Raw genomic sequence first — 16,184 nt, forward strand, 5'->3', positions numbered from 1 at the left:
TATGGCAGCATCTGTAGCTTTCCTCCGTTCCACGCCCATTGAGGAAATCTGCAAAGCTGCTACGTGGTCCTCAGTCCATACTTTTACATCTCATTATTGTCTGGATGCTTTCTCCAGACGGGATGGACATTTCGGCCAATCTGTTTTACAAAATTTGTTTTCCTAATGGCCATCCTTCCCTCCATCCCTCTTTTTGTTAGCTTGGAGGTCACCCATCAGTCAAGAATATGCTGCCTGCTTGTCCTGGGATAAAGCACAGTTACTTACCGTAACAGGTGTTATCCAGGGACAGCAGGCAGATATTCTTGCGTCCCACCCACCTCCCCGGGTTGGCTTCTTAGCTGGCTTATCTTAACTGAGGGACCGCGCGTCGGGGTCGGGCGGGAAGGCACTCGCGCATGCGCGGTGCGGTCTCTAGAACTTTCCAAGTTCTTAGAGTGCAATCACTCTAAAAGTGTCCGTACCGGGGCTCCGTCGGTGCCGTCACCCATCAGTCAAGAATATCTGCCTGCTGTCCCTGGATAACACCTGTTACGGTAAGTAACTGTGCTTTACTGCAACAGCCTCTACCTAACATGTCCTAACAATATGATAAAACAACTACAGACAGTTCAGAACACTGCCATCAGACTCATCTACTGTCTCAGCAAATTTGACCACATCACTCCCGCCTATATAGACTCTCACTGGCTTCCGATAAAAGCAAGAACTCAATTCAAGTTCTATTGTCTGCTGTTTAAGATAACCCATGGAACTGCCCCCTGTTACCTAAACAACCGCCTAAACCATTACCGCTCATCCAGATCAAGAAGAACTCAAAACCTATTCACCTTCCCACCTAATAATGGAACCCGTCTTAAGAAACTATACGACAGCCTTCTAGCGACACAGGCAGCAAAAATTGACCCCACAATCACCAAACTAATGATCAATACAACAGACATCAAAGTGTTTCGAAAAGAAATCAAAACATTTCTATTCAGAAAACATGTCATTACCAACTAATATCCTCCCTTTATGCACAAGCTCTCCCTCGATAGAATAACACATTAATTCAATTCTTAGAACCTTTCCTATCATATATACTCTGATTCCTATATAAACATTTTCCACACTATCCAATAAATTTCTTACTTCATTATTAGGTAACTTCCAATCTGTAAACCGTATATACTGATAATCTCCACTATATTCTGTTATCACTTGATTCCCTTGATATGTAATTCTCAAAATTGAATCCTCTACCACACCATTTAATGTACACGAATCACTGTTATGTAATTTATCTAGATAATCTTTATTACGCAATTCTTTTGGTAATTCCTATAATTTGTATTCCGCCTTGAACAATATATAATGTATAATGTATTCGAAATTAATTTTCCTATGAACTATTTTCCTACCTTCTTCTACTCTATGTTTATAACCTAACTAATTTATTTTTCTCAAGTACTTTAGCAAGAATGTGAGTCTTTGGGACAGTCAGGGAACTCTAAGTACTTTCTCTTCATCTTAATTAATCTTACTTATTGCATTTCTTCTGTTTCTACTGTAAACCGCTTAGAACCTCACGGTACAGCGGTATATAAGAAATAAAATTATTATTATTATTTGTGAACTTGGTTTAAGATAAATCTCTTATTGTGCAATTTTTTTAAAGTTACCTTTCCTGTGTTCAAGCTTCATAATCTGTAAAATTATAATGCATTGCTTGAGATGTTTACCATTTTACATCTGCATTAAGAATTAACACACAGGTTTTGACAAGTTTTTTTTATATTGGTTCTGTCTGTAATCCAGATCCAGCTCAGCAGCTATAGTCATCCTTTTTTCCTGTATTTTGCATGACCTGTGCATATGTATGTGGTTGACTGGATAATTTACTATAGTTTAATAATTTATATTCTGTCTTTTCACTCTACACAGCATACAAAGCAAATGACAGACAAATATCAAACATAAAATGAATATATTGAAACACTGCTGACAATGTAAACTTGAACTTCCTAAATATCTTCCTGCACCTCCACATTTAATTAATGGGGAGATGACAAAAAAGCCAAGTTGTTGGTTTTTGTTTTTTTTTAAATTAATGCTTCTACTGAAGATTTCACAAATGCAATAATCTAAGTTAGTGCAAAAGAAAATAGAAAATTGGAGCTAGCACATCATGGCTCTTTGGTGTTCCCACTTCCAAACATAGGGCTAGATTCACTAAGCCTTGCACTGCTCTCGATGCTCATAGGCTCCCTGCGCTAAAAAACGCTATTGCGGTTTAGTATAAGTGGGCCATAGTGCAAAATATAGATAGCAGATATAAATTCAGACACATTTTGATCACTAAATTGAAAATAAAATCATTTTTCCTACCTTTTTGTCTGGTGATTTCATGAATCTCTGGTTGCACTTCCTTCTTCTGACTGTAAATCTAATATTTATTTATTTCTGCCACTTCCCTTTTCTTTCTGTCTCTCTTTCTTTCTCTCTCCCCCTTCTGGGCCATAGACTTCCAAAGCCTACCTGGTACTGACCTTAGTTTCCAACTACTGGAGTTGAACCAGATCCTGGACTTCCAAGAGTTAAAATCAGTAAAGTTTATTGAGATCTTGAACATTACATTAGTGATTTCTATTCTGCCTTTACCTTGCGGTTCAAGGCGGATTACATAAGAATTGTTATGATCTTAAGAAGTACATATTAAGAAGTATTTGAGGAATAGGTTGAACATTTTCTAATTCGCTAAGGAGTAGATTGGTAATGCAGGAGGAGTTTGGAACATTATTGGTTATGTTATATTGGTTTTATGTATTTTTTTGAAGAGTAGGGTTTTTGTTTCTTTTTTGAAAGTTTTGTAGTCTGTGGTTGAAGTCAGCAGATTGGTGAGTTGTCGGTCCAGTTTTGCTGCTCTGGTGGCCAGTAGGTTGTCATATTTTTTTTGTTTGACATTTTTGGTTGGCGGGTGTGTGAATATTGTGTGTGTTCTCCTGTGTCTGTTAGATGTGGAATAAGTTAGTCGATTGTTCCAGTAGGTAGGGCTGTTTCCGTTTATAGCTTTGAATAGTAGGCAATGGAATTTGAAGTGAATTCTGGCTTATATTTGGAGCCATTGTGAGTTGTGATATGCCTCTGTGATGTGGTCGTATTGTTTCCAATGAATAGATAAGTCTTAGGGCTGTGTTTTGTATTGTTTGAAGTTGTTTTATCTTTGTTGCTGGGCAGGGGAGATATAGTATGTTGCAGTAGTCTATTAGGCCTAGGATTAGTGATTGAACCACAAGTTGGAATTGTTTTCTGTTGAAGAATTTTCGAACTTGTCTTAGGTTTCTCATAGTGGTGAATGATGTTTTTATAGTTTTGTTGATTTGTGGTTGCATGGTACAACACAAATCTGTCTATCAGCACTCCGAGGAGTTTTAGCATGGGTTGAATGGGGTATGAGATTGAGTTTATTTCTATGTTAGTCAAGGTTGGGGTTTTGCAGTTTTCAAGGAGGATGAAGTTTGTTTTGTCCGGGTTAAGTTTTAGTTTGTGTTCTTTCATCCATGTTGCTACTGTTTCAAGTGTTCCGTGTATTGTGCCTATCGTGGAGGGCTCAAGTTGGTCGAAGGGGAGGAGTATAGTGATATCATCTGCATAGCTGTAGGAGGTAATGCCTAATTTATATAGGTAGCTTAGGGAGGCAATGTATAGGTTGAAAAGTATGGGAGACAGGGGTGATCCTTGTGGCACTCCACACGGATTGGACCAAGGTTCTGATTTTTCTTTGTTTTGACTCTATAAGTTCTGGATTGTAGGAATCCTTTAAACCATGTTAGAACTTTTCCTGTAATTCCTATTGAATCTAGAGTTTATAAGAGGATGTCGTGGTCTACTAGATCAAAGGCTGCAGAGAGGTCTAATTGTATGATCATCATTTTTTTGCCTGTACAGAGGTGTTGTCTCGCGATGTCCATGAGTGTTTCTAGTAGGGTCTCGTGGGGTGGAGTAAATTGTGGTTTTCTAAGTATATGTTTAGGGCTTTAGCTACTAGACCTTCCATTAGTTTGACATACAGTGGGATTGAGGCTATGGGTCTGTAGGTGGATGGATTGTCCATTGCTCCTTTGGGGTCCTTTAGGATTGGAGTTATGATGATTTTGCTGAGGTTTTGTGGGAACTGGCCATCTGTGAGTAGAGTTTGTATCCATTGTAGGAACAGAGTGCGGAATAGCGTACTAGAGGTTTTCAGTAGGTATGGTAGGCAGTGGTTAAGTTCACAGGCTGCATGACTATATTTGTTATATAGTTTGTTGAAGTCTGACCATTGTATAGGTGAGAAGAGGGACCAGGTTCTGTCTGCTGCTATCGATTCTTTTTCTGTGGGGGAGGTTGAGATTTCTTCTAAGTGAGTGGGTGTTCCATTGAACGTGGCTCTGATATTTGCGATCTTATTTTTGAAGAATGTGGCTAATATGGTGGCTGAGGGAGGGGGGAGAGTTGTTATTGGTCAAATATGGTATGGTGTCTGTGAGTTCTTTTAGTAACTGAAATAGCTTTTTTGTGTCTTGGGATCCTTCTCTTTGCTTTGTGTAGTATGTCTTTCTTTTTTCTTTCAGCTTTTGTTTGTATTTTTGGTGTAGTGTTCTCCATGTTGTTTTTGTGGAATCTTGGCTACTTTTTCTCCATTTTCTTTCTAGTTGTTTGCATTGTCTTTTGAGTTGGAGTAGTTCATTGTCGAATCATTTGTCAGATTTTCTATGTATTCTTGTTTTGGATTGTTCTGGGGCTATCTCATGTAGGGTTGCTGTACTTAGAATGTTCCATTGTGGGATGAAGTCTTTGGGGTTGTAGTCTTGGATTATGGCATCTGTCTTTGTCCAGAATTTGGTGGGGTCGATTTGTGGGTGCGAGTTGTAAGTTATTTTTTGTGTAATTGGTTTGCTTTTGTTTTTGGTCCAGTTGATTTTGAAGGAGTACGTATAATGGTCAGACTATAGGGATCGGTACCAGTATCTGTTTGATGTGTAGATTTCTGGTTAAGTGGGCTGTTGGGACATGTAGGCTGCAATGTCGAGTTGGTGACCTTTTTCATGTGTGGTCTGAGGGTCTAGTATCTTGTATGTTAGGGTCTCGAGGTATGCTAGTAAGTTTTCAACTTGTTTGTGGGATTGGTTTTCAAGGTGGAGATTGAGGTCTCCTAGAATTAAGTTGTAGGTTGTCGTTAGTAAGTTTTGGTAAATGAAATCTTTTGCTGGGTTCCAGTTTTCTGGAGTTATATAGCAGAGCAAGCATATTAGTGTTCCTTTAAGTGATGTGCTTGAGAATTGACAGGCTAGTAGATCCATGTATGGGGTAGTTGTTTTGTCTTGTATTTTTAGGTCTAAGGTGGTTTTGGCTACTATGGCGATACCTCCTCCTCTTTTGTTTTCTCTGCAGACCACTATTATTTTGTATCCTTTTGGGCAGACTTCCATTATTCTGGGGTCTTAATCTAAAGTAAGCCAAGTTTCTGTGAGGAAAAGGCAATCTATGTTTTCTTCTTTTATCCAGTTCTTTATGTGTTCTGTCTTGGGGCCTATGGCTCTGATGTTCACATATGCACAAGTGAGAGTGGTGTAGACTGTTTGTGTGATCTGAGTTATTTTCGGGTAGATGTGTGATCTTTGGAGCGGTTGCATTTTGGTCTTGCAAGGGTTAGCCGGTCTTCTTCTTGTAGTTTGTGTGGTGGATTGGTAGGTGTAGGTCTGATAGTTTGTGATTTTATCTATTGAGAGCCATCTGGTAGGTTGGGTGGTTCCCTTGGAGTTAGATAAGGTTGGTATTGGGGAGATGTTGTTTGCTGTTACCTTCTGGTTGGTTAGTAGTAGGGTAATTGGTAGGATAGCTTGATATTTTTGTGGTGTAGTTTTCATTATGGTATTGGAAGTGGAGGGTAAGTTCTTTTTCGTCCTTGGCTTGTTGAGAGTTGATTCTGGTGATGGAGAGGTTATTTTGTGGTGTTGTGGGTGGCTGGTGTTGGAGTGTGTCTTCGTGAGGGCTGGTTAGGTGAACCTGAGATGGTTGTGTTTTGGTCGCTTCGCAAAGGCGCTCGCTAAGGCACCTTTGACATGCGCCTTCAACGGCACGCTGAACGGCTACATGCCATTGGGCTCTGAGTCTTTCAACTGGCTCAGTAGTGGAACGTCAGGGGTAAGGGGCGGAGTGCTCTCACACGCTTCCTTCCCTCTGCTCTCAGTCCAGGTGAGGCAGCAGGACCGGTGAGTAAAACAAAAAAAAAACAAAACCCTTTTTTAATTAAATTAAATTAAGCGTTGCCGCTGAGCCTTTCAACTGGCACAGCGGTGGAACATCGGGAGTAAGGGGCAGAGTGCGCTCCCACATTTCCTTCCCTCTGCTCTTGGTCCAAAATATAAAAAATAAACATATTCCAACACTTGAACAGCAATAATTGTCTTGCATAAGCAGTCAATGGACCCTACACGGTGGTGTCTAGCCTTCTTCAGGGGTCCTTTGAACACAATAGAAAGCAGTCAGGTTACAGTAAACTGTTCAAGTGTTGGAATATGTTTGTTTTTTTATATTGTGTGAAAATTACATGTTTAAGATATCGATAAACCTTACTGATTTTTAACTCTCGGAAATCAAGGATCTGGTTCCACATCTTTTATTTTGTACAAACTGGTTTTTCCAAGGTCCATTCCTGTGGGAGGTAGGACCGTCTTGGTGACGTAGACCACCCCTACAGCGGTTTCTTGTGTTTGGAGGGCAACTACTGGAGTTGCCATTGAAGTTCATTCCAGCCTATCCAAACCATCTCCTTTACAGGATTCAGACCATGAAAGTTAGCCCATTCATATTCTAATTAGCAATCCTCTGTGTTCATCCCACACTTTTTGTGAATTCCATCACAGTTTTCCTCTCCACCATTTCCCTCAGAAGGGCATTCCAGGCATCCACGACCCTCTCCGTGAAAAAGAATTTCCCAGCATTACTCTTAAGTCTACCACCCCTCAACCTCAATTCACATCCTCTAGTTTTACCAATTTCCCTTCTCTGGAAAAGATTTGCTCCTATATTAATACCTTTCAAACATTTAAATATCTATATCATATCACCCCTGTCCCTCCTCTCCTCCAGTGTATATATATTGAAGTTTTCTAGTCTCTTTTGTACTTATTTTGCCGCAAACCTCCTACCATTTTTGCTACTTTCCTCTGAACTGCTTCAAGTCATTTTATATCCTTGACCAAATACAGCTTCCATCCCTGAGCACAATACTCCAAGTGGGGCATCTCCAATGACCTGTACAGGGGTGTCAGCACCTCCTTTCTTCTTCTGGTTATGCCTCTCACTATACAGCCTAGCAACCTCCTGGCTAGAGCCACTGTCTTGTCACACTGCTTTGTTGTTTTCAGATCCTCGGATACTATCATCCCAAGGTCCCTCTCCTCATCCATGCATATCAGCCTCTCGCCTCCCAGCACATACATCTCTATCAGATTTCTACTCCCCCAAATGCATTACTCTGTACTTCTTTGCAGTGAACTCCCTCCTGGATGTCCACTCTGTTACCAATCTTGGTTTCATCCGCAAAAAGGCAAACCTTTCCTTCTAACCTTAGGCAATATCGCTCACAAACATATTGAACAGAATAGACCCCCAGCACCGATCCTTGAGGTACTTTACTACTCACCTTTCCTTCCTCTGAGCAAATTCCATTAACCACCACCCTCTGACGTATGTCCATAAACCAGGTTCTAATCCATTTCACCACTTTGGGTCCTAACTTCAGCCAGCCAAGTTTGTTCAAGAAAACGGAATGTGTTACCAGCCTATATTGTGTTTTCTAACATTTGCATTCCATCATTTTGTGTAATTGCAATAGCCATAAGTGTTAATACTTTTAGGATCACTGCTGCTGCTTTTGGTTTATTTAGAAAAGGTAGTACAGAAAATTGTTTTCTTTTATTGCAGGTTCAGACCCGCAGTGCTGATGAGCCTATGACTACATTTGTTTTGTGTAATGAATGTGGCAACAGGTGGAAGGTAAGGATGGGACGGCCTTTCAAAATAGCCACTGTTCTCTTATATAGCTTGTCTGTTTCTTGGGTAATTGTACGATCCTCTTGTGCTGTTAAAACCATCCAGCCTCATTTCGGATTTATATTGAACAAATGTGGAAAAGTACCACTTCATTTTTTTAAATTAACATAAGTCAATTGATAAATCCTTCAGTACAAGAAGCCTGAAATTTGGACTTCTGACTTTGAAACAATACAACAAAGATAATTCTTAGATTCCAAAACGCAGCTTTATTTACTCTTATTAATACTTTATTGATTAGTGGCAATAGTTTGGTACATGAGGGAGGGCACAGCCAGAATTCAGTAATAGTAGGTCAGAATATGCTGAAATAGCTTATTTTGTTTTTGGGTGTTGCTGTATCCTTTTTGTCAGCAGGTGACTAATTGCATTTTACCATAAGAATCTCAGGCAAATTGGTGACAGTAGCTGGTTTGCCGATTCTTTGTCACAAGCTATAATTTTTCTTATACCTTTGATGATATTGTAACATGTTTCCCCAGCATTTGTTCAGGAAAAGTAACTGAGATCACAGTGTGAGTAGTTGAGCCTTTGCTTTGGATCATGGCCCCCCTCTTCTCTATGCTTGGTTTTCAGCTTTAGAGACCACTGCTGTATTTTAAGGCAAGTTAGTGTCTCTATTGGAAGCTAAACATTTTGAGCAGTGGGAAATTTTTACTGCTCATTAAAGTAACCCTTCAGCCTAACTGGTCGTTATCATGGCTTGGTTGATTTACTCACATCGTGAATGTATAATATTCAAATATAACTTTTCTTTGAGGAACTTTTCCATATGTTGTAATATCTTTGATACCATGTTTCCAAATGTATCCCATGCAGATCCTACTGGCAAATAACCTTGGTGGTTCTATATTTCCTAATATTGGTTGACCCAATAGTTGTCTAGAGCAGTGGTCACCAACCCTGTCCGGAAGACCACCAGGTCAATTGGGCTTTCAGGGTAGCCCTAATGAATATGCATGGAGCAGATTTGCATGTCTGTCATTTCCATTAAATGCAAATCTCTCTCATGAATATTCATTAGGGCTGGCCTGAAAACCTGATTGGCCTGGTGATCTTCTAGGACAGGGCATTTTCAAGGAAACTTAACAGCTCCCACCAGGCTATCTTTTTAAATTACTGAGAAAACATCTATGTCATTTAAATGTTCTCCAAAGGATAGATAGCACTATATGCTGGTTCTGTATTTCCAAGAGAGATAATTAAAGGTGTACACTCCAAAAGTTTGGCATTGGACCATGTATTAGTTGTCAAAGCTACTGACAGCAAAGTTTGCAATCAAACCTTTTATTTAATGCATTCAACTAAATGAATCTTCAAACCATTTGCTAAAACCCCCAGCAAACTTTATAAGGGTTTATTGGACAGTATATTTTATGGGGAAGAACTGAAACCAAGCAAGGATGGTTAGTTAGCTTTTACTTGCTGGCTAGCTAATTTCAAATCATTCCTAATGCCTGAAGTAAAATAACAAAAGATAGGATTTTGCAGCTTAGCCTTGGTGGGGGTATTTATCAGTATCGCAAAACACTCGATAACTGAAAATCTGAAGAAAAGACCAGGGCTCCGATGCGCAAAAATTTCCATGGCAATAAGACTCATTAAAGCAGTTTTACTATCACAGAAAGCTCTCGTGTTAATGTTCAAAAGGGTTCTCCATGGCTGCTACTGATCCTCTACTGAGAACCCTATTCAAATGCATCACAAGGAGCTCATTAGTATTTAAATGCACAAAAGAGAATGCCCCCTTTTACGGGACAAAAATTTCCGGCAGGTCTGAAATTGCCGGTAGCTATCCTGCATGTGTTGTGTGAGGCACCCATTAAAAAATAGCAGCCCTTGCTCTCCCTGGAAGCCCAGATCTACTGAGCCACAGGATTCCCCTGCCACTGAGCTCTTCTAGGCCTCCTGCTAAGCATTACCACTCAAGGCAACAGAGACCATAGAAATCTCAGTCTCAGTCCTTTTGACTCTCCTAGAGAGCATTGGCAACATTTTCTTCACTCTTCCTCCAATCTTTCCATAAGAGGCAGACTACTTTCACTAGCATTGGACCCTAATCACATCAGACTAGTGGGTATGTTAAGTAGTAGCTTTAGGTTATGCCCTGTGTTTGCTAATATGACCTCCAACCCATCCACCAAGAGTCTTTTCAGCTCTTTCCAGAAGACCCTCCACAAAGAACTCTCAGCCCTTCTCCTGCTAAGAGAGGGAGGGGCCAGAGGTTCTGCTCCAAGTATTTTCTTATCAAAAAGAGACAGGAGGCCTTCAACCAATTCTAGACCTTCATGACCTCAGCAGATGATTGCTGAAGAAGTTTTGCATTGTCTCTCTGGGAACTCTTCTGCCCCTATTGGAAAAGAACAATTGACTTTGCTCTCTAGATCTCAAGAAAGTCTACACTCATATACCCAACCTACCTACTCACAGGAAATATCTTTGCTTTCGAGTTGAATTTCATATTAAGTCCTACCCTTTGGTCTAGCACCAGCTCCAAGGATTTTCACAAAATGCCTTGTAGTAGTGGCAGTAGAGAGTTGCGCGGGGATAGAAATCCCGCCCATCCCCACCAGAATCCCCTCCATCCCTGCAAGGAATCTCCTCTGTCCCTGCCCGTCCCCCCCCTAAAAGTTACCTGTCTCCATAAAAGGCAGCAATTACTTCTGACAGTTTTGATTTTTTTTTTTTAAGTCTTAGTTTATTTAAACCAACAATAAAATACAATATAAACAAATAACAGTGAACAGAATTAAGAGATGCATACATCACCAGAAAGAATTAGAATAGAAATTAGATCATGTGACTGTAGGGTCAACCATTTCTTTATAAAAGAGTTAGATTTTTTGGCAATATAAAGCTCATATCTGTAGAGCAAAGAAATCTGGTTCCACCATCTGGCATAGGTAACTTTTGAGAGGTCCATCCAAGATCCACAAATGGTTTTTAAAGCAGCAATGAGTAAAGAATCAAACAATACAGCATCAAAATAATTTAAAGCTGAATTGAGAGAGGCATTTTTAGGACAATGGGTTGCATAAGAAAAATGTTCCAAAACTGAACTGGAAACTCCAAAAACAAACTCAGCAAGTACTTCAAAGCTTTAGGTAAGATCTGATAATCTGTTGCTTTTTCCTTTGCAAAAATTTGAAATGATCTTCCTGTAGAAGTGAGACTCCTTCCTTCTCTGATAACTTTTTGGAAAACCTTAAAAACTTATCTATTTCAGAAATTTCTAATTGACTCTTCAACATAAAAAAGGATTAGAAATGATGATCCTTTGCTCTAATAATTCGTTTCCTTGTCCTATTATTTAATCTTCTGTAAACCGAATCAAGCCCCATTGTTGGGATGAGTCGGTATACAAGACCAAGGATTGGATTGGATTGGTGGCATAACCATAAGAGGGGGCTGGGTTCCCGCTTTGAGCTTAGTCCCCTTCAAAATGAACATCTCCCTTGCTGTAGCTGGTGGGATATTTTGTTTTTCCATCATCTTGGTCCCAGTTTCTGCTTTTGTCTATCTTCTTTCAGTAGTGGATGGTTTCTTCCAACCTCATTCAAGGTCTTCCCTTTCAGACCCCTTGCCATCAAACATTCCTCACCATAGATGCTTTGATGTCAGATTGGAGTGCTTACCTCAACAGCTTCCACACTCAAGGAGAGTCTGGTCTCCTCTCAAGAAAACTCTCCATATAAATCTCCTCGACATCTGAGCAATATGAAATGCTTTCAGAACATCTATCCTACTCTGACAAATTATAATAGACACTGTGGTGTACAGGCCTCTCGCATGAATCACCACTTTAAACAAAATGAGCCTCATAGCTAGAAGTACGGCGAATAACGCCAGAACCCCTGTAATTATTCAGCTACTCAGCTGGCCTGCTTCAATCATTTCCTTATGAGTAGATCAGGGTTATTAATTTAAAAAAAAAGAAGCCAGAAAGAAATTTAAATGCAACAAATCAAACCCCTCAAATCAAACTTAAAAGCTAAGTGAATATTAATATGTCTAATGAACATAGTGATAGCTGTTTTTTGCTAAAAGAAGAGAAGATATCACTTTCAACATATCTGAAGCACTATAAGAACTTTAAAAACTTTTACAAATTGTTCTCAGCGTCTTAGAGTGTGATCATGGATTTATGAAGTTGCAATGACTGGAAGGTGAACTCTCTTTTAGGGAAGTTTAGCAGCCTTCCCTTCAGAGTTTCATGTCTCTGAGCATTTTTTATATTTAATTGATCGCACTCTATAGACTATTTTCTATTGAAGTCAGTTTTTTTTTGCTGCTTCAATCATTGGCTCCTCTTACAACCGACGGCCACCACGGAAAAAACTCCATCAGGAGAAAAAAACTGTGACGCAACCGGTTGTAGAGTCTTACCTAGCTTAAAGCTCTATGCACCCCAGTGTCTAGAAATGTGGTAATACAAAAAACATAAACATCATAAAACACACACAAACAAGCCAAGTACTTAGCTGCACAAATAGGGATGTCCTTCCGGAGAAAAAAACGTGATGTATATTTCCCAACACAGACCATTTGTAATCCTCTCACGGAGCTGTGCTTTAAATCTTCGGTGCTCTCCACTCCTAATCACAGTTCTCAAGAGAGAACCTACATCCTCTAGATGCGCTTAAACACGTCCTATTTGCAATACTTCAAGGTCCCAAAGTCCTTACGCAGCTTCCATCAGCACTCCCGGCCAGTGGCAGAAAATCCAAGTCCCTTCCTCGAAAAGAGCCTTATTTTTCTATATCCCGCTGCCTCAGGAGAAAAGGGCTAATCACAAACACATAGTATACTTCATTTCTTCTATCTCCACAGCATTGACTCAGGAGAGGCAGGCAAATTTAAACACCCATCCTCGCACGCAGGTCACTTCACATGATAAGCTACAGGAGGAAAGTTTAAAGGGCTCATTAGTTCTTAATAGAATGCTTGCCATTTGATGGTACTGTTTAGCCCACAAGGTTCCATTAGCTCTTTTCTCCTGAGACAGCAGGATATAGTAAAACAAGGCTCTACAACCGGTTGCGTCACAGTTTTTTTCTCCTGGTGGAGTTTTTTCCGTGGTAGCCGCCGGTTGTAAGAGGGAGCTGATGATTGAAGCAGGCCATCTGAGTAGCTTAATAATTACAGGGGTTCTGGCGTTATTCACCGTACCTCTAGCTCTGAGGCTTGTTTTGTTTAAAGTGGTGATTCATGTGAGAGGCCTGTACACCACAGTGTCTATTATAATTTGTCAGAGTGGGATAGCTGTTTATAAGATTGAATTTTACAGACAACTTTAACACTAACTAAAGTAAATAATCAGCCTGAATTTATTAATAACTTACTTATCTCTTATAATCAAACTAAGACCTTACGATCTACTGCTCATAATCTCCTTACCATTCTCTCATTGAAACATATCAGTACAATGAGGGCTACAATTTTTTCCCTTAACGCTCCTTCTCTCTGGATCAGTATCCCTAATTACTTGCGCAAAAATACAACTCTTATCAATTTTAAGATGAAGCTAAAAACATTCCTCTTCCTTAATGCTTTTGCAACTTAAACTGTCCTTTTAAGGACGACATAAATTTAAGAAAGGTTTCTACTCACAGTTCCCCCTCCTTTTGTTTTTCCCCTTAAGTGTTCTCCTTCTCTCTATCAGTTGTAGTTCCAATCCCTTCTTCCTTTTTTGTTCCCGTTTGTCATTGTCCTTAAAAAATTGTCTTTTCCCTCAGTTTGTTTTTTATTTACATTGTATTATAATTGGCGCATTGTTATGGCGTTTTTTGTACTCTGCCTAGAAGGTTGGAGTGGGCGGTATAATAAATTTTAAGTAAACTTGAAACTACAGTATCTGGATAGTACCAAGGTGTAGCTGTATAGCTATGTAGATAAATTTAGGCTAGTCAGTGGTCTCTGCGTATATTCAGTGCACTCATATGGATGACAGTGCAGAATATACATAATAGATTTAAATACTGAGTAGGAGATTTGAATATGGGTACAGCGATTTTTTTTTTTTTTTTTTTTATGAACTATTACCACAATGCTTTCCAGATTCAATTTTTATTCATTAGCCTAATCTGTCAAGGCCCCATCTCTACTATGATATGCTTGGGTAGATGAGTGGTTAAAAGTAATTTGAAAGCAATGAAATAATGTAGAACTAGAGGAAATGCATCAACAGAAAGAAATAAGGAAGGTTTAATTTCTGGCCCATTCACTCAATAAATGCACACAAAGTTTAAATGAAAATAGATGGTAAAGACAGAAGATGCAGACATTTAGCCTCATGTTTGTCTTTTCTTTTATAGTTCTGCTAAAAGAAGAAATAATTATGAAATCTGGACCAGACAGAGAGGATTTTGCAATTAACTTTAAGGAAGTACTAGATTAAGCATCTAGTTTTCTGCAACAATGATAGGATTTTTAGCAGGATAAACCTTCATTGGCCTGTGGTTATCATCCCAACTATCACCGTCCTAAATGCTTTCCTGTACTTCTAACAAATAGCAAGAAGATACCTGATTTTAATGGTGTGTGTAAAAAAAAAAAATATTTTTTCATTTTTATAAGTGAGTCGACATTAAACTTTTATTGATTAAAATTGTGTTTTGTGCTGTTTTAATTGTTTGCCTATAAAATACTTTGACTCAGTCATGAAAATCATCTTCATTTTTTCCATACAAATATTTTACAAATGGATTTTGTTCCTTTTGAAATTTTTCTTTTGGCCCAATAACATTGTACTTGGAGCATTTATCCATTTGAATTGCTTTATTTTTACCTATGAGAGCAGTTTGAAAAGTTTGGTAAAAAAGCAAGTTAAAAAACAGTCTCCATCGTGGGCTATACACTCAGTCCAGCAAGTCTCCAGTTTTTTGTGTCATAGGAAATAATAGCTTATGAAAAAACTAGAAGCTTGCTGGACTAAGCGTATAGCCCTCAATGGAGAGACTCCGTTGCTGAACTCTTGCTGTCATAATTCTCATCTTAAAAGTGCACCTGTAGTATCTAGAAGGTTTGATGTGCTTGAGTAATCTGGAATCCAGTTCTTCCATAAAAAGAAAGTGCCAGAGCAATTTTTTGAATTGGAATAAATTTCATTATTGAAACTAAAGTATGTTACAATGCCATTTCATACCATTGTCTGAGAAGGATGAGAATCTTACGCAACAATTCGTAACATATTCCATCCATTAATAAAATTCAATTAGATCACTTCATGGAGAAAGTGGATTTTCTTGATAACTACAGCCCCAGAAAATGGAATGCTTGCTTACAGAAACTCAACTAATAGGTGCAGTCAACCTGTATGGTAAATCCCTGAATCTTTTACAATGTGGTTACAATGTTAGCATAGCTCAGTGGTAGGCAAACTCATTAGTCGAAAGAGCCAAATATCAGCAGTACAAGATTTCTTTTGAGAGCCAAATTTCTTTTCAAGAACCATGTTTTTAGGAGTTGGTTTAAACTAGCTACTAACATTAAATAAAACCAGATATCATAATAATAACAATCTTATTTTTGACAAAAAAAATCTTTTTCTACCTTTTGTCGTTTCTATTTTACCATAAACTGTCTATCTTGTCCCCTTCTCTCCTTTGTACATGATTAATTTCAGCTCTGCCATCTCTCCATTTTTCTCTGTCACCACCCCCTCCCCTATGCTCTGGCATCTCTCTCTTCTCCTTCCTTCCCGCCCCATGGTTTGGCATCTGTCTCCTTCCATTCCCTGGTATCTCTCTCCTTTCCTTTCATCTCTCCCTCCCCATCCATGCTCTGAGATCTCCTTCCTTTTCCGTTAGTCTGGCATACCTTCTTCCTCCCCTCCATGTCTTGGCATAGCTCCCTTCCTCTCTTCCCTCCATGCCTTGGCATCTCTTCCTTCCTCCCTCTCTTTCCTCCATGCCCTGGCATCTCTTCCTCCCTCCTTCCCTCCCAGCCCTGGCATCTCCTTTCATTCCTTTCCCTCCAGTTTGGTGCAGCAATTCGCTCCCCCTCTGCTCCCTTTACTCCTATTACCCCATCCCCAGTCGGCAGTGCAGCCCTTAAATGGGTGTTCCAAGGCCTGGCGTCATGAACTTCTTCAGGCAGCAGCA

At 39.4% G+C, this 16,184-nt stretch overlaps 1 protein-coding gene across 2 annotated transcripts in view; it reads left to right on the top strand.

The window, feature by feature from the left end:
• TCEA1 (transcription elongation factor A1) overlaps window positions 1-14,689 on the top strand; it is a 170,768-nt gene extending 156,079 nt beyond the window's left edge. For both annotated transcript variants that reach the window (XM_033933660.1, XM_033933659.1), the window contains exons 9-10: window positions 7,954-8,025; window positions 14,397-14,689. In XM_033933660.1, the coding sequence (XP_033789551.1) occupies window positions 7,954-8,025; window positions 14,397-14,405 (81 nt within the window). In that variant the 3' untranslated portion in view covers window positions 14,406-14,689. The remainder of the gene's footprint in view (window positions 1-7,953; window positions 8,026-14,396) is intronic.
• Window positions 14,690-16,184: the final 1,495 nt, after the last annotated feature.

The sequence above is a fragment of the Geotrypetes seraphini genome, chromosome 2, assembly GCF_902459505.1.
Source record: "Geotrypetes seraphini chromosome 2, aGeoSer1.1, whole genome shotgun sequence".
NCBI classification, from domain to species: domain Eukaryota; kingdom Metazoa; phylum Chordata; class Amphibia; order Gymnophiona; family Dermophiidae; genus Geotrypetes; species Geotrypetes seraphini.